The following is a 24,308-nucleotide window of genomic DNA, read 5'->3' as shown; positions in this document are numbered from 1 at the left end:
AAATCTAAGGACCAAAATGTTAACAGCCACACCCTTGAGGGAGGACAAGGATAACACCAACAGGCAGTACACTGAAAAATTAACTTAAAGTATTTTCTAAGATGGATTTTGAAATCGATTTTGAAACTTCATTTAGGACACTATTTTCTTTTTGTCAAAAATATCTTGTTGAAATTCATCAGAAGTCAATATGTAAGTTATTGCAAGGATTAAAGAGACCCATGTTGACATAGGTAGGTTTTTATTTACTAGGTTTTAATACAGACATGAAAAAATATGTATTGCGCGTGCCTCTGCATGTTTTATTTCAGTGCTGCATAAGGATGAGGAGAGATGTTGCAACACTAGCTTTTTTGTCCAAAGCACAAGCTGACCTGCCGCCAGCAGAGGCTGGAAAGCTGTCATGTAAGGATCTGCTAAAGGAGAAATCAGCGGTGGTTTCCTTAGCACAACGTTCTATTGACATCTACCAGTTCTCTAACAAAGATGGTAACAAATATCAATAGGGTTTCTCTTAAAGAATTTTTCAGCAAACTACTGTTACCAAAATATAGACTTTTTTTTTTTTTTGAGGTGAGCAGCTCTGTCTGGGACACATTCTGTCTAGGAAAGCACCAACTGCAGCCCTTGGTCCAAGACCAGAAGCTTGCTTATGGAAATAAAACACAAAATACATGCACTGGCAACCCCCTGGGAATGGGGGGAGTGTGGCTGCCAGGTCCTGCAGGACAGCTTAATTCATGCAGTGGTTTCCTATGGCTTTCCTATTTTTTCTCCTACCTGGCAACAATGTCATAAATGGTGATTGAATTGTACTTGAATATATTCTGAAAACCAGCGTATTTGACAGTGGTTAAACTTTCTTCGTGTTTTTTAAGCCCCCTCCTCACCGTCTCTCGCTGGGGTCTCAAAGGAGGAGCGATGAGTTTCATTGCCAAATTAAATGCCACTAAGTGAGAAGAATAAGTGGCAAAGGTCCCCCTTTTTTCTCATTTTGATTGTTCTACTCTATTGTTTAAAAAAAAGAAAAAAAAGACTTTTTTCCTCCTGCTGTCAAGATCATTGCAATACCTGAATAAAATACCAGCCCTTGAAGGGAACTAGCACACCACACTTCACTGGGAGTATTGTGCAGGATGCTGCTTTGTTTCATACAATTTATTTTTGCTTTTTTTTTTTTTTTAATATGAAACCACATAGTTTATTTACCACACGAAGCAGCAGTGGTTTGAAATGCCTTGTTGTTTCACTTTTTCACGTCACCGCTCACTCAGGTACTGCTCTTGGCAGTGCTGCTGCTGTGGGTCAGCCTGTCCCTTGCCCTGGTCGTGTCCTGCTGCCCTGCCCGGCCTGGCTTCATGCACTGCATGTGATGGACACACTGTTGAAAGCTGTGCTGGCACTCCCTGCCCTCTGCCTGCTGCCCTCCTGTGTTTCCCTGTGCCCCTGGAGTAAGGGAGCCCTTCATTTTGTGCTAGATACCTGTGTGCCTTATGCATTTCTGCTTTAAAATGGGGCTTCTGCTGGGAAGCTGTGAAGACCCAAGACTGTGTAAATTGGGAGAGAGCTAACATGTTTTACTAAATGTTAAAACATTTATAAGAAAATCTGAGGTATGAGGGAATGTAGAGCACCATAAATAAACAGTTTGCAACTGAATTTCATTTGTCTGCTCTACAATTTATCTGCATTCAATCTGAGACCCCTTCCAAGCATCTGCTGTTTTCCCCTTCCTTGGGATACCTCTGCACATTCAGGTTTGGCAGAAGCATTAACTAAAACTTGTCATTCTCAAAAACTGAGCACTGTGGCCCTCTGCCTGCGTTGCTTCACCAGAGTGCTGGAGACAAACCTAAAGGTTGGCTATCAAGCAGCCTTGTAACATAATACACCGGCGATGTATTAACGTGACGTACCAGCTCGATGTGCTGGGGTTTTAAATAGCTTGCATTCATCTCCCCAGAGTACTAGAGGAAAGTTTAGACCCTTGCTGAGCAGCCCATACCAAAGTTGGAGCTTGTCGTTCAACACGTAGCTCCTGGGGGCACGTGTGTCCCTCCTGGAGGCTCTCCCTGCCCCTAGCTCTAGCTTGCTGCTGCTGTTTCCTCTTCAAAACTGAAGTACAGTGACAACTATGGAGGCAAGATCATTTCCTATTCTGTATCTCCTATTCTGTATCTTCCCCCAGATAAATGACGACTCATCCTTGTTGCTTTCCACCCCTGGTATCACTAGACTAGGCTAGAGTGAGTTTATTTTTATTTGTAGATGCTTAATAGGAGTAAAACAGCATTTGTCTGACATCAGGTTTTTAGGTTGCTGTGCTAAAATGTTTCCAGTGGATGATGCTTAAAATCTGAAAACAGTATTTAAAAATACATAGTTACACAGAACCAAATCAGGGGAGAGGACTTCTATGCCAGTAAGTTTTTCATTTCATCAATCAAAAAAGAGATAAAGTAGATAAATATATATATATATATATATATATTTTTTTTTTCTTCAGGGAACTCTGTTATCTGGCTCTGAGACTAGCACTAATTTCTTCAGGTAGAATTCTAAGAAATGAAGGGTTTGCCTAGGATTGCTTTTGAATGATTTGCGTTCATGTGGTTCATGATGTTACCCAAAACTCTCTTCCAGTCTGGGGTGGCTTCCTCTGCAGCTGCAGGTGTCATTAGTTGGCCTTTATAGTTCAGAGAGTTCCTAAGCCCCTTCACTAATAATAACCCTAAGCAGGAGGGCATGGTTTGAAGTCAGTCTGTATGGCTGCAGCCCTACCGTGGCCCTGACCCCATGTTCCCCCCGGCCCATATGCTACTGCTCATCTGTTCATATGCTCAGCTGACACTATACTTCGTTTTAGCTGTCAGCTTTTCAATTAGTACCCTAAAAATTATGTTTCCGGGAGAATTACTTGTAACTGCAAGGCTTTTTATAATTACTGTTGACACTTTAATAGCATAAACTAGAGGTTAGCACGCTCTTTTGTTTTGGTGATGTTTGTCTAATCCTACCCCAAGGACACGAGTTTCCCCTCCTGTGCTGGGAAAGCAACTTTCCATTGCTCCTGGCCTGAGTTAGCTTCAGTGGTTTGAAGGGAGATGCTCTGCAGCACATCTGAGCAGTGACGCTTCATTACAAATATTTATTTCCTGTAGAACTTGGCCTTTCTTCATCCTCCTGCACACCTTTCTGAATGCAGTGGGCCGGGTTGCCCACCCACTGTTGTACGCAGGTCCCTCTCTCCTCCGAGCTATAATTAGCAGGTTGTGATGGATGTGACGGGCTGTTTTGTTTTCCGGCAGATTGTACTTATCGCTGCTGCTGCAGCCTGCCCCTTAGGCTGTTGAGTTGCTGTGTCAGTCTTGCCTTCAGGCTGATGAACACCAGCCTGCCTGCATCTCTTCCGCAGCAGCAGGAGGAGTGACAGCAACTTCGTGTTCTGGGGATGCTGCACTTTGTGTTTAGGAAGTGCTCGTGACACTGACCAAGATGCAGGGAGGTCTGTCTGGCCTAACAGCAGGGAGGTTCACCTCTGCACTTGTTGATGCTTGAACGCAAACTTTCAGCTGCACCAGGGTTTTCATGTGTCTGCTTGGTATTTAATTTTGTTTGTATTGGTAGCTTTGTCTCATCTTGAATAAAGAAAAAAAAAAAAAGGAAAGATCATGTTCTGCTGTAAGCTTTGTTTACTCAGAAAAGACGTTTTTTTTTCCCCCTCAATTTAATCGGAATGTGGAAGGAACTTTCGCCCTTGGTACACATCCTGTGCTGCTGTCATTATATCTGCATTTTATACGCTTTCAATTCACAAAGGCTTGAGCCTCCACACTGCAATTAAGCACTGCAGATTAAAGAGGTGCACTTGGTTTGCTTATGCATCTGAAGGGCTTGAAATGTAACTGCCTCAGCAGTTAGCATGGGGGTATCATGCTCTTCAGTGTGAGTCATTGCTACAAAATACTGTGCTGCCAGTACTGTTCTTTCCCTTGGCATGTTTAGTTTGTTTAGTTAATGAGAGAAGCACTTCAGAGGTAATTAAATGCTTAGTGAACTTCATGGTAGTGAGAGCTTCCTATAAATGGGAGACTGAGGTCCTCTGAGTGCTCGGGGGCAGCAAAACATCTGAAGGCAACAAGAGCCGCTCAGCTGTTTGTTCTCCTGGATGAACAAGGGCCTGTGCCATAGGAAGGTCTCTTCTGAGCACACAATCAGCATCTGGCAGCCAGCACAGCCAAAACTAGGATGGAGGCTTCAAATCCACCAGGCAACCCAGCACCAATGTTAGATGGGAATTATTTGTATGCCTCATTTGACCAATAACTCTTAGTCAGGGCAGCAAATAGCCAGTTGTTGCTGTGCTATTAGTAAGAGTGGACGCTCACATGTGTGCAATGGAGTGTAATGTCCTTGGTGCTGCTGCTCTTGTTGAGGAACATCATCCTGGTAACAGTGCTGCAGTGCCTGTATCCATCGTCCTCTGTGTCTGCTTGCAGTGTTCATGCGTTCATTTGGAAGCATTTGCAAGACTTACCTTCCCCACATGTTGTGGAAGTTATCCCTAACTTGGTTGCTGCCATCATTTAGATTTTAGGAATAGGTGCTGCAACGTGCTGCAGTCGGTGAGTGGGCCTAGAAGAAGTAAAAAAAAAAAAAAAAAAAAAAAAAAAAAAAAAAAAAAAAAAAAAAAGCTGTGTTGCTTTTTGCTTCACTAGTTTTATCACTCAGCCTTCTGTATTGAACTCTTTGACAGCACAATCATTAATGCCATTGTGGTTTCTGGACTGTGTTGTGGGGTAGAAGGGCTCTGGGCAGACCTGGGTTGGGGAGATTAAGTGTAAAGCTAATCAGCTGGTATCAGATCTGCAAGGATGACTTGTCACCTAAATGCCCAAGCTTTGTGTAACATCAGCTCAGGTTCCATGCAGAAACATGCAGTTTGGTGTCGCGGTTTCAGGGAGTGTGCTCAGACCTGTTTATTCCATGTTTCTGTAGTGGCTTAGACTTTCAGAGCCTTCCCTTGCAACAGAGACTGCCAGTTACGGGAGTTCTCTTGTGGTAAGGGACTGGACTCCAGGTGAAAACTGTGAATGCCGTTTCAGTTCATGCTCCGAGTAATCTGTGTTGCAAGAAGGAAGATCAGTGTTTTAGTTCAGTCTGATTGCTCTGCCAGGCCACAGGGTATTTTTATGTGAATGGGAAAAGAGAAAAACTCTAAAGCCGCACTAGTCTAGTATCCCCTCACCTCATCTGAGAGTGGGAATGAAGGGATGCTTCTGAGAAATAGTTTTATTTGCAAGAATTCCAGTTTTATTCATTTTCCTGCTTTGGTCTGTTTAAATTTTGTGTGTGGCTCTCACCTGTATGGATTACTTCTGTTCCTTATCTCTACTCAAAAGGCAGTGCCAAAGTTATCTCTGTAGCCTGAAAGCTGACTTGGATGACGCTCTTCTGAGACATAAGCTGCATTGTATCTACTGTGAAATCTCAGCCCTGCTGAACATTTTGTTAGAGCATTCTTTGATTTTTTGGTCAAGAGATTGCAGAAGATGTTTATCTCCTTTGCTTCTTGTGACCACTTGGCTGTACATTAGTGGCTTGTATCATAATGTCCAGAGATGAGAACAGTATGGTTCGTGAAAGTGTATTTCATTCTTCTACAATTACTGCCTGAAGAGGTTTAAGGGTAATCTTACTGGAAAACTGGAGGACAAAGAAAAAACGCCTCCACCAACACTGCAGCCGTTCTTGTTCAGGATTCACTGCTTGTTATTACCAATTGCAAGACTCCCGCTGCTAGTAACAGGAGCTTAGCTCGGATGTGATTGTTCCAGGTTAGCTTGAATTATTTTGTTAGTAAAACAAAACTCTGAAGTGGAAGTTCGTACATATTAAAATAATTCTGGTAACAAATTCAAGTGAGGGTATATCTTAATATTTTTGTAGCTACTTAGGTGTTTATGTATTTATTCAAACGTCTTATCACAACATGTTGTTATTAATGCGTGAAAATCCCATGTTGCCATCATCAAAAGTATGTTTAGGTATGCTGTAACTGTGCTATGTTGCCATTTAAATCTGGCAGCTCAGAAGACAGAGCAACCATCCTTGGGCTGCCTGGGAAAGCCAACTTTTGAGTGGGTTGGAGGTGTGGGGCTGTAACTGAACACGGGTGAGAGGTATTAAATGCTTCCAGATCGTTCAGACTCCGCAACGGCCAGGCAGGACCGTGTGCTGTAAATCTAGGACCTCCCTTTGGTGGCTTGCGTAATTTTAAGATATGTGATGCCTTCTAATAGGTGGCCGGAGAGGAATGTATGAAGCTGCTAATTTCAAGGAAGGCATGATGAATGGCTGTGTGAAGAGCTCAAGTCTCTCTGTATCTTTTTTTTTTTTCATTGCCCTGCTGAACCCATTTGGCTAAATAAAAAATAACATAGGTATATAAATGAGGAAAAAGCCTGCTCCTAAAATTGGTTTGTTAACCAGGCAGCAAATATGCAAACGGTGCGTTTTAGGATTGAAGTGGCGTGACCCTTAGTGTCACCAGCTCATATGACAGGTGGGCACAGCTTGCCAAAGGTCACCGGCTGCATGTTATATCTCCCTTTCTGCTGTCATACATGTGCTTATTCTTGCCTTCTGCCCACAGAAGTAGGAGTCAGCATGCTGTTGCTGTTTGGGGACTGATGGCCTCTGCAGTGGTCTTCCTTGGGAAGCCATCGTATGGAGCCCAGTGGCTGTTCTGCAAATGATCAATATTAAGTACTGTTATCAGCATTTAACAAAAGGAAAAAAAAAGTACAAACCTGCAGACCTTCTATACCACTTGTCTTGATCACTTTGGAGAAATGAGCAGATATTGGGGTCTGGTGGTGCATTCTTTAACCTGATAAAGCTTTTGCCCTGCTTTGTCTATAATCAGCCTCTATAAGAAGATATTTTTCAAAATGATAAAATAGTCTTTCAGCACCAAAATTCAAGACTGGAAATTATTTAATTTTTTATTCTCCTTAGATGTGATTGTGATGTAAACTTTACAGTGAATATTTGTGGTAAATATATATATTTTTTTCTGGTAAATATATATATATATATTTGTGGTAAATATATATATATATATAAAATATATATATATATATTTATATTTATATATATATAATATATATATATATATATTTTATATATATATATATATATATATATAATATTTTTTTTCCATAATGGAATTTCCAAATGTCTTGACTTGAGTTTTTGTATAAAGGGTCCAGAGATAATGACTTAAAATCAAAATAAATAAATACAAATTTGCCAGAGAGCTGACATGACTGTGGGGCTCTATTTTACAGGATTCCCCTGGAAGTTTAGGTTTTGAGTGGCCGGGCACTTTGCACTGCACGGTGATATGCTGACAGCAAGTGATAGACCATTGTGGGGAGTAGATTTGAAGGACTAAGTTTTCTTTATTGTTTGTGGTGCTGTTTTGTTTTGTTTTGTTTTGTTTTTCCCTCAGAACTATTTGATAACTAGCTTCCAACTTTATTCATTGTTTAGCTGTGTGGGTAACTTTCTGGATCTCCAGATGTCCAACTAACAAAACACATGTTGTGGCATAACTCAGTGCAACTCACAGCAGTGAAACTCAGAAGGCTGCAAAAGATGTAGGTAAGGTTCATAGTGGCAGCAAATACACCAGTGTTTTCCTTTCTGGAACTTCAGTAAGGAAATTTTGCAGTGGTTTATATTCAGTCTTAGTTTTCAATGTGTTTGGCAATCAGATGCTCAGGAGAATTCACCTAAAATAAGGTTCTTTGTTTTTGCAGTCAGAGTATTTGTCCTAATTTGTCTGGACAAATGTATTTTTGTCACATCCTGCCTGAAGAAAATGCTGATAAACTTCATATGGCCTTCTCATACAGGTCGTCGATAGAGGGGGAAGAATGCCTTTTCATTTCTAGGTGTACATCTTTGTGTTAAAAACACATAGACATGATTTTTATTTACGTTTGTATATATATCATAGAATCACAGAATGGTTTGGGTTGGAAGGGACCTTAAAGACCATCCAGTTCCAACCCCCCTGCCATGGGCAGGGACACCTCCCACCAGACCAAGTTGCCCAAGGCCCCATCCAGCCTGGCCTTGAGCACCTCCAGGGACGGGGCATCCACAGCTTCTCTGGGCAACCTGTGCCAGTGCCTCACCGGCCTCTGATCAATTGTCAATCACTCATTGTTTTGAGTGTCTATATATATTAATGTATATTAAAAAAAACAAAGTAACATCAACAACAACAAAAAAACACTGCAGCTGTGTAATCTGAAGTCATGTAATTGTCATGTTTGAGGTCAATCAAACTAAAACTGTTATAGAACAGAACTTAGAACATTATATATGTTCTGTATAAACATGTAAGCTAGAAATGCAAAATTAAATCTGAAGTTGTTATATGTTCTCATGAGCTTTATTAGCTTGTGATAAAGATTTTTGTCTTAGCTATAAACAGCTGGAATGAATTTATTAAACAGTGTGCAACTCCTTTAAAATGTGTTTCTTATTTTCTGAGGGTTTTTTATTGGATTTTTTCCTTCAGTATTTTATATGTTGGGTGTTTAGCCAGTAAGTGTCTGGCTTAAAGTAAATGTCTGCTCTAATATTCCCTTGACATATAAAAGGCAAGATATCCACTAGGATTTACTAATGACTCCTATTTCTGTTTTATTTCTTTGTGCTAGAAGTTTGTACTTGACTAATCCTGAGGAGTTCTCTGTCCACTGCTTTAAATGAAGGCACAAACATGTACGGCTGTTGATCTGGAGAAGGTTGTATAAAAAGAAAATCAACTCTGTGATGTTGAGGCAGTACATCATCTCTTTCTTTCAAGCTGTCTTCAGAAGTTGATGCTTTCTCATTAATCAGGTTTGCAAGACTGCACTTTGATTCTCTGACCAGGTTGCAAAACCTGCCAGCTGCTCCCTTTCTTGTTTTTTTCTCAGCTAATACAACTTTTTCCTCTTTCGTCCTGGCTGCCCCAAAGTTCCTTCCATGTGGTTGCCAAGACATCTTCCTTCATTGTTGCTTGAATTACATCACCATCCTCCTGCAGTCTCTAAAGTGATCTCTTCTCTCCATCATTTAGTAAAAAATTGTTGGTCTTTCAGTCACATTTGTATTTCTCACATCTATTGTGTCACTCCTGGCCAGGATTTATGTCACTAACTCAGAATTTATTTATCTATCTATTTTTTCTCCCTATAAATGACTTCTAAATATGTCCTAACTTTCTATGGAGCTGATGTGGTGGCACTCATTGCTGCCTGTGGGTTTAAACTTGAAAGTGGACTTCTGCTAGACGTTTAGCAGACTTCTGGTTTGGGATAACGGTTAAGTGAGCTGTACTCCCTACACAGATTTTTTGCCCATAAGGAATGCTCTTGGTGCCTGAACTTGCCCCTGTTTTTCTCTTTACTTATGTGGTGCAGCTTATCATTATCTAAATTATAGAGTCTTTGAAGCATGTAGGTTTTTTCTTACATGTTTGTTCACGTCTGTTCTCTTTGTGGATAAGAGAAAGTGAAACAGCAGTTCACTATCATGAGGCATTCAATTTGTAGTAGCATTTTCCTGCCACTGGTGAAGCTGTATTAGTTTCTGTCAGGTGAGGTTTCAGTTCACAGTTCCCCATGTACTTCATCTGTTCGCTTTGCTTTCATGTGTGGGATTGCTTCATGAGTTGTATTTCCTTCTCACTACTGCCATGTGTGAGACTCCTCTTTGCATCCTTCAGCTCCTCTTCCCATAAGGGGGACTCCAAGGCAATAAAAATAGGGAACTCTTTAATTGAAATTACACAGAATAAAATATTCTATTTGTATTCCTATGTAAGTGTGTATTCTGGAAAACATGGGGCAATTACATTATATTTGATGCAAGAAAGGCATATCCTATTGAGAGGGACCCTGAAACCTGTATGGAAACACAATGGGCTAATAAGATTATTAGGGAGATGGATGTTCAGTTAGTTGAATTAATTTTATCATCTGTAAATGAATAAAAATAATCCTGTTTGGGAACAGACAAAGCACACAACTATATGCACTGCAGGGATCTTCATGTGTATGGCCTTCATGCCATGGATTTTTTTTATTACTATTATTTTTTTTTTGTTCTTCTGGAAGAAGCTGACATCAGTATCACTTGATACACAACTTAAACACAATTAGAGAAAAGCTTTGGTTTGGGTTAGTTCAGGAAACTCCAGGGAAAAAACAAATAAACAACAAACAAACACCTAATTTTGTAACTTTCTAAGCTGCTCATTCCAAGAGAGAGGCATTAGCAGTCTTCTGGATGTAATGCTGTGTGCTCTTGATGGCCAAGACCCTGGCTGCTGCCTGCCAGGGACGTGCCAGTGTCAGCAGCACTTCTCATTGTTTGCTGTAAAAATGTCAGGTACTTGAAACTTCTGTTTTGATGCAAGCCAGGTGGCTCCTAAAGTGATGTCTCTTCAGCAGTCCCAAGTAGTTGTGCGCTTTGGTTGTGGAATTAATGTGTTGGGCATCCAAAAAAAAACAACCCTGGAAGAGAGACTCTACAGACTCACAGCTCACAAGAGCTAAAGCAGCCGTACAAAGTTTACATTACATTTCTAGCTACGTTTTCATTCCATTTCCTCTTTCTGTCTCTCTGAGAAATTAACTAGGCAATAATTTTTACCCACTGGCATATAGTCTCCCAGGGAGAAACCTGGATTAGTTCTGTAAACTCTCTGAACAGAAGAATAATCTTCAGAGAGAAGCCAGGCAGTTAAAATAAATAGGACTCTGGGGCATGCCGGCAGTATGGGAACACAACTGAGCTCCTTGAGAGAAGGCTTACTGAAAGCTCCTAATTTACGCTCTGAAATATCTGCAGACATTCTGGCACTTAACCGTAAATCACTTTCCGTCACTGCAGTATTTAGAAAATGTATGTTTTTTTGGAATTGCCCACCACCTTCTTCTTTTAAATCTGACTGTAGCCATGATGTCCAAATTGTTTTGCCATCATCCTTTCAACAGCTTTATTTTTGACATCACAACTTTATTTCTTCCCCAAATCAGAATATTACTTGGGTCCCCTGAATATCAGGATACACAGGTATTGCCCATCTCAGTGATAATTTTTATTTTCTTCAGAGCTTCAGGTGGCTCAGAAAAGCAAGACCAGATGTTTAGCTTTGTTAGGTGCCAGTAGAGATACACTTGCATAGAATAGTTGCTTTATTCTTTACGTGAAGTGGATGAGAGTTTTGACTCATTTTAATAATCCTTTGAATTCCAGTGGGTATATACGATTCTAGCTTATACCTCAGTACCTGAATAACATGTTTAGGCTACATATAAAATGCATAAACTTTATCAGAATTTATTGCTGCTTGTTTAGTTAATTGCTTCCCTTTCATAGAGAACTTAGAGATGAAGAAGACACCTTTTGTGAAGCCATCTGCCTCCACTTCCTGACATCTGCAGCAGCTGGGGGGGCACAGATAAAACCTACTCACAGCAGGGCAGAACTGCAAAGCACCCATGATCAGTCAAGCTGTGACAAGTGAGGGATGGCACTAGCTAATAACCCTTTGGCATCAGCACGTGGAAACCGTTCTTGCTTATTAGCAACCTGTTGTGGGGCAGGCATGGGAAGCTGAGGGCTTGTTCTTCTGTTTCATCCCCCTGGCATTCAAGTGGATCTGTTTAGCATCAGCTGATGAAAAACAGAAGACAGCATATTCAAAAGACCTATGCATCGTGCAGTTATCATATTCCGTAAACTCAATCAATGGTTTTAGATTTTATTTGGCATCAACCTAATTGTGTGCGAGCGTAAGTGATGCTGCTTGGTGCCTCTTCTTGCAGCAACTGTCTTCTTTGTGCTTCTCTGTAGGTGTGTAGCTCAGTGTTTGATGTGTGCAGGGATGGATGAAGTGATTGATGTGTGCATGTATGTGACAGTTTATTTTATTTTTTTTTTTGTGGAGGACTTGATAAATATCAAAGATTGAAATACAGTGAGAGAAAAAGTTTGAGAAGAAAAGAGAGGGTTGAAACCATATATCTTATGTCTATAAACCATATGTCCAGAACACATGAACCCACAGGCATTCTTGGCCATGTTTGTTTAGAAAGAAAACTCCAGCTTTGTGTTAGCTTTTGTTTGACACAGCTCCTGAATGTGGGATGATAGGGATACGTGGCACAATCACATTAAAATATATGTCGTTGTTGGGGTTACTGCCGAGGATAAATGGCAGAACTGAAAATGAAAAGCGAGATGTGGTTTTGTGGGTTCCTCACTAGCGAAAGCTTTGAATGCCTCTGGGCTCCCTCCAGCCTTTCTCTGTGGGCTACAGTAAGTTGAAGAGCTGTCTTGGGGAAACTTCAGTCAAGCCGTATGCTGCTGTGCTGCAGCGAGGGAGCTGCTGTGAGTGGGGAAAAAAAAAAAAAGGATGAAGCAAATCAGGAGGACCTGGAAGGGCAGGCTGGAGGCATAGCTAGTCCTTTCCCAGGGATGGTAGCTGATGGTGGAGTACAGAACCAGGCTGAGAAGCATGGTTGATGCTTTGCTTTATGTTGCATGTTGTCCTCAGTGATGGCTGGTGTGCTCTGTTCACCCTGGACTGCAGGTTTATCCATCAGTCTGGGAGCACCTTCAGAGTTAGGGGGAGAAGAAGGCAGGTGGATGAAGGCAGGTGGGGAGCATGGGGCAGTCTTCTGTGGAGAGGCAAGGGCAGGGCTTCCTGGCAGTGGGACATAGCAAAATACTCTAGTAATCAAAAAAAAATTTTTTTTTTTTTTTGACCTAAGCTAATTCTGATACCCGATTGGTTTGGGGGAAACCTTCAGCATATTTACAGGATTGCCTCATAACCCATTTTGTAGCCGGTTGTGTCAGCGGTTTCCACTGCAAACCTTGTATTACAGCTCTTACACCTCAGCTGTATAAATTTGATCTGGACTTTAAAATTGGCATGTACGTTCTTGATTTGGAAGCAAGTATTAAGGCTGGCTGGCTAATCTGTTGGCTATGTGAATAACACTGCCGTAGTAAAGGCTGCGAGGAATATGATACAGGTCTCAGTTTCCAGCGAGAGCAGAGGAAGCTCATTTGCCACAAAAAGCAGGTGCTCCCCTGACTCTTTCAGTACTTTTTATCATGCAGAAGTGGTAAGCTAGATCCCAAGGGTACCAAACCTGTCAGGAGTCCAGAGTGTAAGTGGGGTTTTTACTTTCTGACTTGCAGGGAATGAGCAAGGGGAGCAGCTTGGGTGAGCTGCCCCAGGAGGTAGGGCTGGCTGGAGCACACTACCCTATTTGCGCTTCAGGATTTGGGTGTTAGATTCTAGGGCAATGTGCTGTCGTGTCTGTGGGTTGCTTTGTGCAGGGCACATGCCCTTGTGTTTTGGGGCAGGCTTGTGTGCTCCAAAATTACAGCAAGGGTTTCTTCCCTGAGCTTGTAGTGAACCACCGAAGGGGTGCTTCCTGGTGTACTTGGAGCTCTACGTGCGTTTGAGAGCATGCTGTTAAATACCGCAGCAAGGTGGTACTTTGCTCAGGTTGAGCAAGGTTGGGAATAAACAAGGGAGTAACAGGTCACGAGTGTAAATGGTAGCATCAAGTGTGTTATAGCAGGGAGATAAAGCCTCTGCGGTTGCAACATCTGCATGCAAAAGCAAAATATTTGATAAAGAGAGGTTGCCTATTTACTTAGTTTGTGGTTCTGCAAAGTTCTCCTGTAATGTTATTTCCGTATGTGGGTGTACTTTTTTTTTCCTTTAATACTTTAATATAGGAAGAATGCAGGCTGAAAGGGAAGCAAGAGTGGTAGTGATTAAAGGTCATTGCCTGGTTGACTTTGTTCTGATTATGCATTTTTTTTTCAACTGAATTGCTATAGGCAACCACACGCCAGAAATGCTTGAGGGGTAAAAATCAAGCTGGAGGGATTTCAGAGATCCCAGTGAGTTTTAAATTAGGCACAATGAATGCCATTCTGTGAGAGGGGAAGTTACAGATGACATTGAAGGATGTTTGTGTCACAGGGGAGCATTATTTGCTGTTTGACTACAAAATAGTTTCTTTGGAAAAGTGGTTGTGATGCACCACCACACGAGCCGGTTGTAGCTACAGTTGATTCGAGGCAGGCGGCGTGGGAAAGATAAAAGCTTCCATCTCTATTCAAGTAGACCTTTGTCTTATGAGTAACTGCAATCTGAGTGTCTAATTTATTACTGCATAAAAGCTAAGTAATGATATGGTCCAAAGAAGAGATTCTTGTCAAGTTTTCTTCTTAGTCATGTGAGGAAAAGGAGATGGTTATATGCTAATTAGAAATGAGTTAAGCTACAAATTGCATTGATTCAGAGATAGGTGTGCATGTATGTGCACACACAATTTCCCTAGAAAGAATCTGTTAAAATACCCTGTGAAAATGGAAAGTAAAATTTTTTATTTCTTTATGTTGCTTATTGCAAAGTGAAATGATAGGCTAGCTAAAATTTAGCCCAACAAAGCGGTCATATTGAAGTATGTTTTAGTCCATTTGCTTTTAAAAATCTGGGGGTAGAACTGTGCTGGGATTGTTTTGTACTGTTGCCTTTGAAGTTCATACTGGAACAAAAACTAGTTTATTTTTTTTTTATCTACATTTGGAATGTATTTTTGAGCAATATTTGCAGTTCTGGAATTCTGATGTTTAAAAAAAACAGCAGTGAAAAAATTGGGTTCAAATAAAACTCAAGTCTATTATTAGATGGGTGATTTTATAAGTGTTTATTAGAAAGTGTCCTGAGTGTCTCTGGATGGCACAGACTGGATTTTGGCTTTCAGCCATGAAGCTGATGGCTGCTGAGGGATGAGAAGAGGTTTGCTGCTGGGGACTGTGGGAGTGATTGGTCTCAGCAGGTGCCTGATCATGAAATGTCTCTCCTGCTTGCCTCCCTCTCTGTCTCAAAATGAGCTTCCCAGAAAATATAGACATGCAACTAAGTAGGAGGAAATGTTTTTGGTTTGGCAATTTTGTGGTTTTAGAAGTCTGCTGCGTAACATCAAAAAAAAAAAAAAAAAGTAGCTGTAATTCATTCTTGATTTAAAAAAACTTTACTGATGATACTGCAAGTACAGAATTAAAACAGATACATCAAGGATTTCAAGAATATTTCTGCTGCTTAGAAATTAGTTTGACTCACAGGTAGCCTGTTTTATAATTTTTAACAATGGCACCTACTTTTTTTTTTTTTTTTTTTTTTTTTTTTAAGCTTCTCTTGGATTTTTCCGGATGTGGGTGGAAAAAAAAGTGAAATCAATGGAGTTAGTTTCCACTGCGATAAGGAATATGGGGATCCTTTCTTTTATTTTTGGTTCAAATATGTAAACGGTTGTACATACAATCCCCAGTATGTACACGAACTTTTTGTTGTGATGATAGCATGCAGTTAGAGAACCTAAGAAATGTCAAAACCAAGCCTCCTGGGTATAGAAATTTATCTGCAGTAGGGAAAGTGATCTAAATTATTTCAGTGTTCAAATTCCTACTGCTGTGTTCAGTGTGTACTTATTTTAAATTATTTTTATGTATCTGTTGCTCTGATTGTATTGCTCTTTCCAGTATCTGCCATAAAACTGTGCCCTGTAGCTGTACCACTAGCTTGTTACAGCTGCTTCATGAAGCAGGGATGCTGGCCGGCACTGCCAGGGAAGACTCGTGCTGGCGATGAGATTTCCTAGAAGTACCAACCTCACCTCCCTTCATTAGTCAGATCTCTTATCCCCAAATCTGTAGGTGTTACTTGGAAGTTTTATCCGCTATATAAAGATAAGGAGATTACTGCTCTGCCATCTCTCTGCATACACGGTTCTTCAAATAACAGTCCAGTAATTTGTTAATTCAGCCACGTTTGTGACCCTTGCTACCTATAAGGCAGATTCAGTCCCCTGCTTGCACGGCAGATCTCTCACAGACACAGCCTGAAGCTCTCCCTGCTTCCTGGGACGTGTCTGCTCTTTTTCCTATCTTCAGGACATGCTTACCAGCCCTATTTTTAATGCAATTTCAGCTTGGGGTTTTGCTGAAAATTTTACACCTTTCTACCACTTGTGCATGCAGAGTTTCATTGCCAGAAGGCAACAGTTTAAGAGTGACTTCTTGAAAGGCACATCATCTGGTTTCTTGTGAGTTGGCCACTAGAATTGCGTAAGTAAAAAGTGAGTTTTATTTGTTTGTTTTATTTTACACTTGTACAGAAGGTGTAGTCCCCCTGTCCCCCAATGAAAATATTAAGAAGCCTGCTTTTGGAGTCTTGCTGCTCGAATGCTTATAGGTTGCCTTCTCGTCACTAATTACATCATATGTGGATTGTGCTCATTTGCCTATATTCTGAGAAAGCTGGATTTTATTCACTTCAGCAGTCCAACTACAAGGCATGGTGATCCTTCTGACCTTTAGCTTTTAACACCCTTACGTTCCATTCCCTTTTCCAGACGTTGCTGTCAAATGTCAGTAGCAGTTTAGAGAACTGTTTATGGCCTTTTTCCCCCCACCAAGGTTTGAGGATCTTCCCTATAAATAGCTATGTTGGTCATAGTGTTCTGTGTGCTCATGGGGTTTCCTGACCTGGGTTTTATAGTAATTGGCTCTCTTACCTCAAAAGTTGGGTCTGAACTCCATTTTTTTTTGAGGAGTTTTGGCTTTGTTGTTGAAGTCTCTTGGAAAATGATCCACCGCAGAAATTGCAATTCTGATGAATTTAGCAAGCCCAGAAGTTTTCTGAAATTAGTGCATCTTCTTTTTCTGTCTGCCTTCCTTGTATGGGGTTTGCTCTGCTGCCTTCCACTTGTTAGCAAAATTCAATTTCACTTCTGGGTGAAATATTTGTGTTCACCTACCATGCTGAGGGACTAACTGCGATTTTGAATCTGACAAGATGACAGGTCTTCCTACCTTTCACTAAGATAATGTATCTGATAAAATACAATTAACAGCGGGCAGAAGGATTTTTCAGGGTTTGTTTGAATTTTTGTCTGTTATTTTGAGTATTAGGCAAAAGTGTTTGTCTTCAGATGCTGTCAGATACATATCACAGCTGTCTTGTATTGTCCCTGAGTTTTTAAGGAAGACTTAACCACATCTGGTAGGCTGATGGTGTACTTTCCACAAGTCTATTGACAGGTGACATCCTTCTCATATCACTGTTCAAATACAAATACAAAAAGTCCCTTGTATTCTACGTGTCTCTAACCCTTTGCCAAGGACTGTTTTCAAGATTTAGCCTTACTTCAATTGTTCTAGAAGTGTTGTGGAGACTGATGACTGTAGTTTGTGGCTGGTCATTGTTGAAAGGGGTAACTTCTTGGTGGCTACTGGATGCACTAAAAGAGAGGCTGTAGACAATGTGGATGAAAGGCTTACTTCTGCCTTCCCTGGAGAAGTCGCTTGCTAGTATGTGATTTTGGCCCAAGGAGAACTCCGCTTTTGGAAATGAAGATGAAGTAATTTTGTCGCTTCAGCACCTCTCTGAAGACATAGCACTTTTTTTTCAAGAAACAGACTCAGACTTGCATGCAAAAAAAAAAAAAAAAAAAAAAAAGAGTTGTAAGGTTTTGCACGTGTAACTTCCAAGCATAGAATCATAGACCTAAACCTCCCCTGATGCAACTTGAGGCCATTCCCTCTAGTCCTGTTGCTAGTTGTCCGTGAGAAGAGGCTGACTCCCAGCTCCCCACACCTTCCTTTCAGGTAGGCCTGGCAATGAAGTCTCCCCTGAGATTCGTCCAGACACAAACAACCCCAGCTCCCTCAGCCGCTCCTCATAGGACTTGTGCTCCAGGCCCTTCACCAGCTTCGCAGCTCTTCTCTGGACACGCTCCAGGGCCTTGATGTCCTTCTTGCAGTGAGGGGCCCAAAGCTGAACACAGTGCTCGAATGTGCGGCCTCACCAGAGCAGAGTACAGGGGGATGATCGCCTCCCTGGTCCTGCTGGCTGCACTATTCCTGACACAGGCAAGGATGCTGTTGGCCTTCTTGGCCACCTGGGCACACTGCTGGCTCATGTTCAGGTGAGCATTGGCCAGCACCCCCAGCTCCTTTTCTTCTGCACAGCTTTCCAGCCACTCTGCCCCAGTCCTGTAGCGCTGTATGGGGTTGTTGTGGCCAAAGTGCAGGACCCAGCACTTAGCCATTTTGAACCTCATCCCATTGGCCTCTGCCCATCCATCCAACCTGTCCAGGTCCCTCTGCAGGGCCTTCTTACCCTCCGGCAGATCAACACTTCCACCCAGTTTGGTGTTGTCTGCAAACTTACTGAGGGTGCGCTCAATTCCTTGAAGAAGCAATTACAGCTTCTTGACTGTAGGAGAGGGAACACAACTGGAAACAAAGAGGGAATTTGCACCACACAGGACTGCTCTCTGTAGCCAGATATAAAGTGATCAACAGATTGAGGACCATGGGTATGTCAATGCATAAATCTTGCTATGTGTTGCCTTATTTTTATTTGTATTCTTGGTAATTAAACCAGTTGAATTCAAATGAAAAGATTAATTTATTGTTCAGTCAGAGTCAATAATGTGAACTTTACAAAGGTTTCTGTTGTTAAAGTGCTTCATTCAAGTGGACCAAAGGCAGCTGAGTTGAACTTCAGCAGTGACCTTGATCAAAGACATTAACTTTTCAAGAGGCCTTTCTTATTCTGTTCTGAATGTGCTGTGGGTGGCTGGGACTATAAACCCACCAAGAACAAGGCAAAACAAAGTCCTCTAACTGGCCTGTCTGCAGTGTTGAACTTTTGACTTTCTAGTATTTACAGCTGGGGAAAAGTCAGTTTCACTACTAATGACGTCTTCCATACACATGAGCAGCCATTGACAAATACAGAAACTTTGAATAGATGGCTTACATTGAAAATCTAGTATGGAAAAAAAAAAAGGTTTAACCTTCCTCTCTTCTCCTCTATGAGAATTTTCTGATGTGAAGAGATAAGAAACTGAAATGTAGCATCCAGGAAATCTTGTGTGTCAATCCCTGTGTCAGTCTCTTAGTGATTGCTGTCAGCCAGTGAAGTAGAAGTCGAGTTTGGTTTTGAAAAATGGATAATGCTGTGCAATGCTTTTCCTGTCATTCACATGAAATAAGAAATTATAAACATTGCTTTACCAGAAAGAAAGATTGTAGATATACTGTAACTTCCACAGGAACATCCTCACAAAGGAGAAATGATAACTTTTTATTTTCCATTTCCGTTTTTATGAGCACCACAGTGTATAAATAATCTTTTGAGGTCCTGAATGACTTATGTTTATATTCCTTGAATACAAGTTTCTCATTTGCCATTTTCATGGTATTTCAGCTTAGTGACGGTGGAAAGGCAGCTCGAGCACACGTGGGGATTGGCGACGTGGTTCTCACCATTGATGGGATAAGTACTGACGGAATGACTCATCTAGAAGCACAAAACAAGATCAAGGCATGTACAGGCAATCTGAACATGACTCTGCAAAGGTAAGGCAGCTTTTCTCTCTCTCTTTTTTTTTTTTTTTTTTTTTTTTTTTGGAAGGAGAATTAATCATCATCGTAACAGTTGTTTGGAGGATAAAAACATGTAAGTGGTTTGGCAAAGTGCATAGAGTTAAATGGCCGTGATTGAAAGATACACTGCTGTAGCCTGAAATGTGTCTTGATTTATAGCATTTTAGAAAACTTATTAGTTGTTAATTACATGAATAGACAAAGACCTTTTCCAACCTTCTGTCACCTCCTCTATATTGTATGAAGTCTATTGCCTCTTCGTTTTGAATTTCAGTTTCATTAACAGTTTTTAATTAAAAAACAGGTTTCACCAGACTTTTTCTGCTCTATTCTTCCAGTTGACTGGGGACATATCTTTTTGTGTCAAGTCCTACATCGTTATTTTATTTGTAAACTTCTCATTACATCTAGCTGCCATAGTGTCATCCAGCTTCCTTTCTGAACTTCCTGCATTTGGAACAACAGCTAATGTGGCAGACCAGTCTTTTTTTTTTTTTTTTCCCTCCCTCAAGAGGCCTGCAATAGTTTGGTTGAGTATATCCCCATAAAAATTTTCTTGAACCATCAGTAGTGAGATTGAACTATTGCATAGGATGACTATCTGGTCACTAAACAAACAAGCACTAAAAATAATGAAACAAAATGTGAAATGTTCTTTTAAACAATTAGTTTAGGACCTACTACTGGAGAAATTGCGGGAGGCATTAGAACACTATTAATAGAAGATCTGACCTTATTTTTGGTTAATGAGTTGATGTTGCATGTAAATGGTAACAAAATGGCAAAGCATGAAAAGCAGTCAAAGTGAAGCAAGATATAATACTCAATGCTCCACAAAACTGAACTGTGCATTGGATTTTGATTGAGAGGACGTGTGTTCAATTTTTTTCAAGACAAAAGTGAGGTACAACACTGACCAGTTCCAGAAATTCTGTTATCTTAGTAAATAGTTGGCTTCTTTATAGGTCTATTTATTTAAGCATTACTTCCCAATATATTACCTCCAGTTGAATCCCCCTACTACAGAATGATGTATTTTTTAAAAAAGTAATTTCTTGAGTTACATGGATGAAAATACTGCAGCTCAGTGTTGGAGCGAAATGTTTCTCAAAATGCTGCTGAGGTTACTCAAAGTTGCAGCCTCCTTTTGCTAATTGCAGTTTATACTATAGAAGTTAGAGCTTGGGCCAACCTCCCCATTCCGAAATGCACTGTTTCTTGAATTTCAGCATACCGCTGTTACCTTGGGACTATATTTTGGGTGAGGTTGGAAGAAGGGAGTTGGATGCTCATGTGCTGGTTAGTAGAACCGAAGCAGGAAGAGCAGCAGCACAAGAAATTCCTTTAGACTCTCAAAAGTCTCCCGGGGCTAAATATTGGCTTTTATTAGTAGACTGCTATTTTTATTTAATGATGTGAGTGAGCATCTTGCATAAAAAACGGCCCCTGAAGCCATCACATAATGTGAACCATCTTTTCTTGTTATCAAAGAAAATAACAGCCGTTGTACCCTGCTTGTGCCTTCCTTCAGCAGTGCAAAGTTCTTCAGTGAGTGTTAAGTCCCATAACAGTATAATTTCACCAGTTATTACCTTTTCTGACATATTACACTGCCTTTATTGAAAGGAATGCCCCTCTCAGAGTGCAAAAATAAGAGATGACATGGCTGTAGGTCTGATTAATGTCTAGTTCTCCAGGGTGGTGGTGGTTGTTCCCAGCTCTACATGTCGTGTATTTAGGTAGTTGTTTGAGCACTTTCCTTTCTGAGAGGGTACAGTTTCAGCCTTGCTTGTTGTTTCTTGTTTTGTCTGTTGTCCTTCTGTACTTTGGTCCTAGCTGCCCTTAATAGGGGATTCCTTTTGCTCAGCCTCTGAAGAAAGGAATGTCTTGTGGCGTGGCTCATGCCTGGGGCATCTTCTCCAGTGAAACTTGTAAAGTTGGCATTAAGAGATTCTTGGTGAAACAAAGGTATTATACCAGCTCATCAGAAGAATCATGCATCATGTTGAGTGTGTCATTTGCTTTTCGGGTTCTCAACAAGGCAAGCAGGTCATTTGGAAATGCACTCTCCAGGATCCTACTGAGTCACCCCTGCAGGTAACCATCAGTGTAGGGGTTTGACCCACTTTCTCCCACCATTGTAAACTGATGGGCAGGGCTAATATCAGATATCAGAAAGGAATAGCAGGTGTGTCCCATTCAGGCAGTAACTTGTCTGATTGGGTGCAGAGATGACTGCTCTGTGGTTTGAAAATCGAATTAATCATGAGTTTAGCCCAGTCCCATCCTGTTCTCACCCTTCCTACCCTGCCTAGGAAGTGACTCACCAGCGTCTGCTACCTGACGGCTGAAGGCTAAGTTGGGTTCAGACTAGCAAAGATCAAAGAAATAGCCTCAGCTCCCAGCATCTGGGGGTGGGACAGATGTCCTGTCTCGCAGCTGTTCTGTGCTCCCATGGGCTCAGCTGATTCTAATTCTGCCTGGATCCCATGAAACCAAAGCCATGGGCAGTGCACCCCTGGCTCCCCTGCCTGTGAAAGATTTGCTTTGATGGATTATTTATTTTTTTTAGGCTGGAAGAGAGTGCTTTGGGAAGCTGGGTTGGCTCACGCTATCTGCAGATACTGGTTGCCCATGGGAAGAATGACTTGAGGGTATAAACAGGGTGGCGAGATAAGACATTTTAATATTGAGAGATTTCCATAATAGTATTCTTCTGTTGCTGTCTCTTCTCTCAAAACAAAACAAAACCAAATAAAGTATTTTGAGCCATTATTGCTCCCATGAAAGATTAAAGAGAAGATACTGTCAATGTGAAAACAGTGTTGGTGCCATAAATGGAAATAGAAAATCTTTTTTTTACATATTTTTTTTTTCTTTTAAACACTTGAGCTTTTGTATACTTCTACATAGGCTACTGATTGCTTCAGCTATGATATAAGAATGCTGAGCTTAGTCCTAAAAACATGTAAAAATTTCTAGACAGTGTTCCTAATTTTCTGCTGTTTTAAACAAAAACAGTGGTCAGTTGGTCAGTGCGTTACGTTAGGGACCAAGAAAACTGGAAGGTTGTTATGGCTTGAGCTAATGGCTTTTGTAGCGTGAGCATGTCCATGCACTGTTTTATGAAAGACATAAAAGAACTCTGGTGAAGGCAGTCATAAGAACCAAAATGTGTTTCCATTTGGTACATTTCTGGTGGTAACAATAACCTTTGTTCAAGATAAATGGTAAGAAGTACTGTATACTCATCTATGGATGCTGCTTTACCTGTGATTGGTTATAATTTGACAGAGTTTCGTGTAATCTTGAGCATGTGGAAGTGAATGTGGTCATACAGACTTTAGCGTGATATGAAAATAATTGTGACATGAGGAAAAATTGCTGGGTACATGACCTGCCTCACCATGGAACTGGTTGTGCAGCTTGCTTGGGAGAGAATAATTAAAATCATCAGAGCAATTGTTAGTTGAAAATAAAAATTATTTTATATAGTTACAGCTTTTATATCTATGTATATAGTTACATATATACACATATATACTACTATATATAATATATGTATATATATATATACTATATGTATATATACATAGTATATATACTAATTCATGAATATATGTGCCCAAAACAACAGAAACAAGTCCTTATGACCAATTTCCATATTATAGATATTTTAATTTGTTACAACTTTGTACTGCTGATCAGGTTTTCACTTGACTTCACCTGTTCCTTTTGCAAAGTGAAAATAAATAAAAAAATAAGTAAAATGAAGAGAAAGAAATTAAGGTGCAAGAAGTACTTAGCCCGGCAGGCGTATTTAAAGCAATGTCTTCAGAAGCTTTGGTTACAGCTTGAAAGGAGTGTGTTTATGGAGGCAGATGTTCATGTACCTCTTGTGAAAGACCAATTTAGATGTTTTGTAACTTGTAAATGAATGTTAACGTAATATTTGAAGGGAGAATAAAAGCTTCCTTTCTTCATGTGTAAGGCAATATCACATACTATTTTATAAAAATATTCTGTCTTTGCCACTGGAAAGAACTGGAATTAGAGCTGTCATAATTGAAAGCCCACTTTTCTTGGAGATTGCTTAAATACAAACAAAATTGTAGTTGACAGCTGTGTACAGCACTAGGTGCCTAATATTTCCACGTGGTGGGAACTATATTCAGGTAGTTGTCTTTAAAATCAATTAGTTCTGGACATAACTCTTCCTGGTTAGTATGAAGGTTATCATTGTAGTTCAAAAATTTTTAAATATATTTTGGAGATGTTATTTGTTCATTTTTCTTACTAGATATGGCTTAAAAACAAGGGGGTGTATTTTCTTATTTTCTTTTCCCTTTTATAACAGGTGATTTTAGCTTTTCCTTTTTTTTTTTTTTTTTTTTTTTTCCTTTTAGACTTTAGATGCATTTCATAGATACGGATTTTTTCTTTGTGGTATGGATCTCTGTCAGATCTTGCTTTTTGCACCCCAATATTTTATTTTTCTGTCGAAGCCCTTTTGTCAATCCCATGAGGACAGATGGAAAACAAATGCTTTTTGGTTATATATTCATTTGGTTATATATTCATCTTCAGTATTTATCAAGGACTAAGAGCCATCACCTATTTAAAATATTGTTTTGAAGGATTGTTTCTCCAGACTTCTGCCTTAATGATTCTTTGGAATTGAGAATGATAATTATTGTGTATTTCTACTCTTCCATGGGAGCATGAGACCCATGAAAATTCTGGAAACA

General features: G+C 40.4%; 1 protein-coding gene across 5 annotated transcripts in view; it reads left to right on the top strand.

Moving 5' to 3' along the window:
* Positions 1 to 24,308, top strand: part of PDLIM5 (PDZ and LIM domain 5) — a 129,945-nt gene that overhangs the window by 19,702 nt on the left and 85,935 nt on the right. For all 5 annotated transcript variants that reach the window (XM_032186697.1, XM_032186695.1, XM_032186694.1 and 2 more), the window contains exon 3: positions 19,382 to 19,533. In XM_032186697.1, the coding sequence (XP_032042588.1) occupies positions 19,382 to 19,533 (152 nt within the window). The remainder of the gene's footprint in view (positions 1 to 19,381; positions 19,534 to 24,308) is intronic.

The sequence above is a fragment of the Aythya fuligula genome, chromosome 4 (genome assembly GCF_009819795.1).
Source record: "Aythya fuligula isolate bAytFul2 chromosome 4, bAytFul2.pri, whole genome shotgun sequence".
Taxonomy (NCBI): domain Eukaryota; kingdom Metazoa; phylum Chordata; class Aves; order Anseriformes; family Anatidae; genus Aythya; species Aythya fuligula.
The sequence above is the reverse complement of the archived record's forward strand: the minus strand, read 5'-3'. Positions and strand labels throughout refer to the sequence as shown.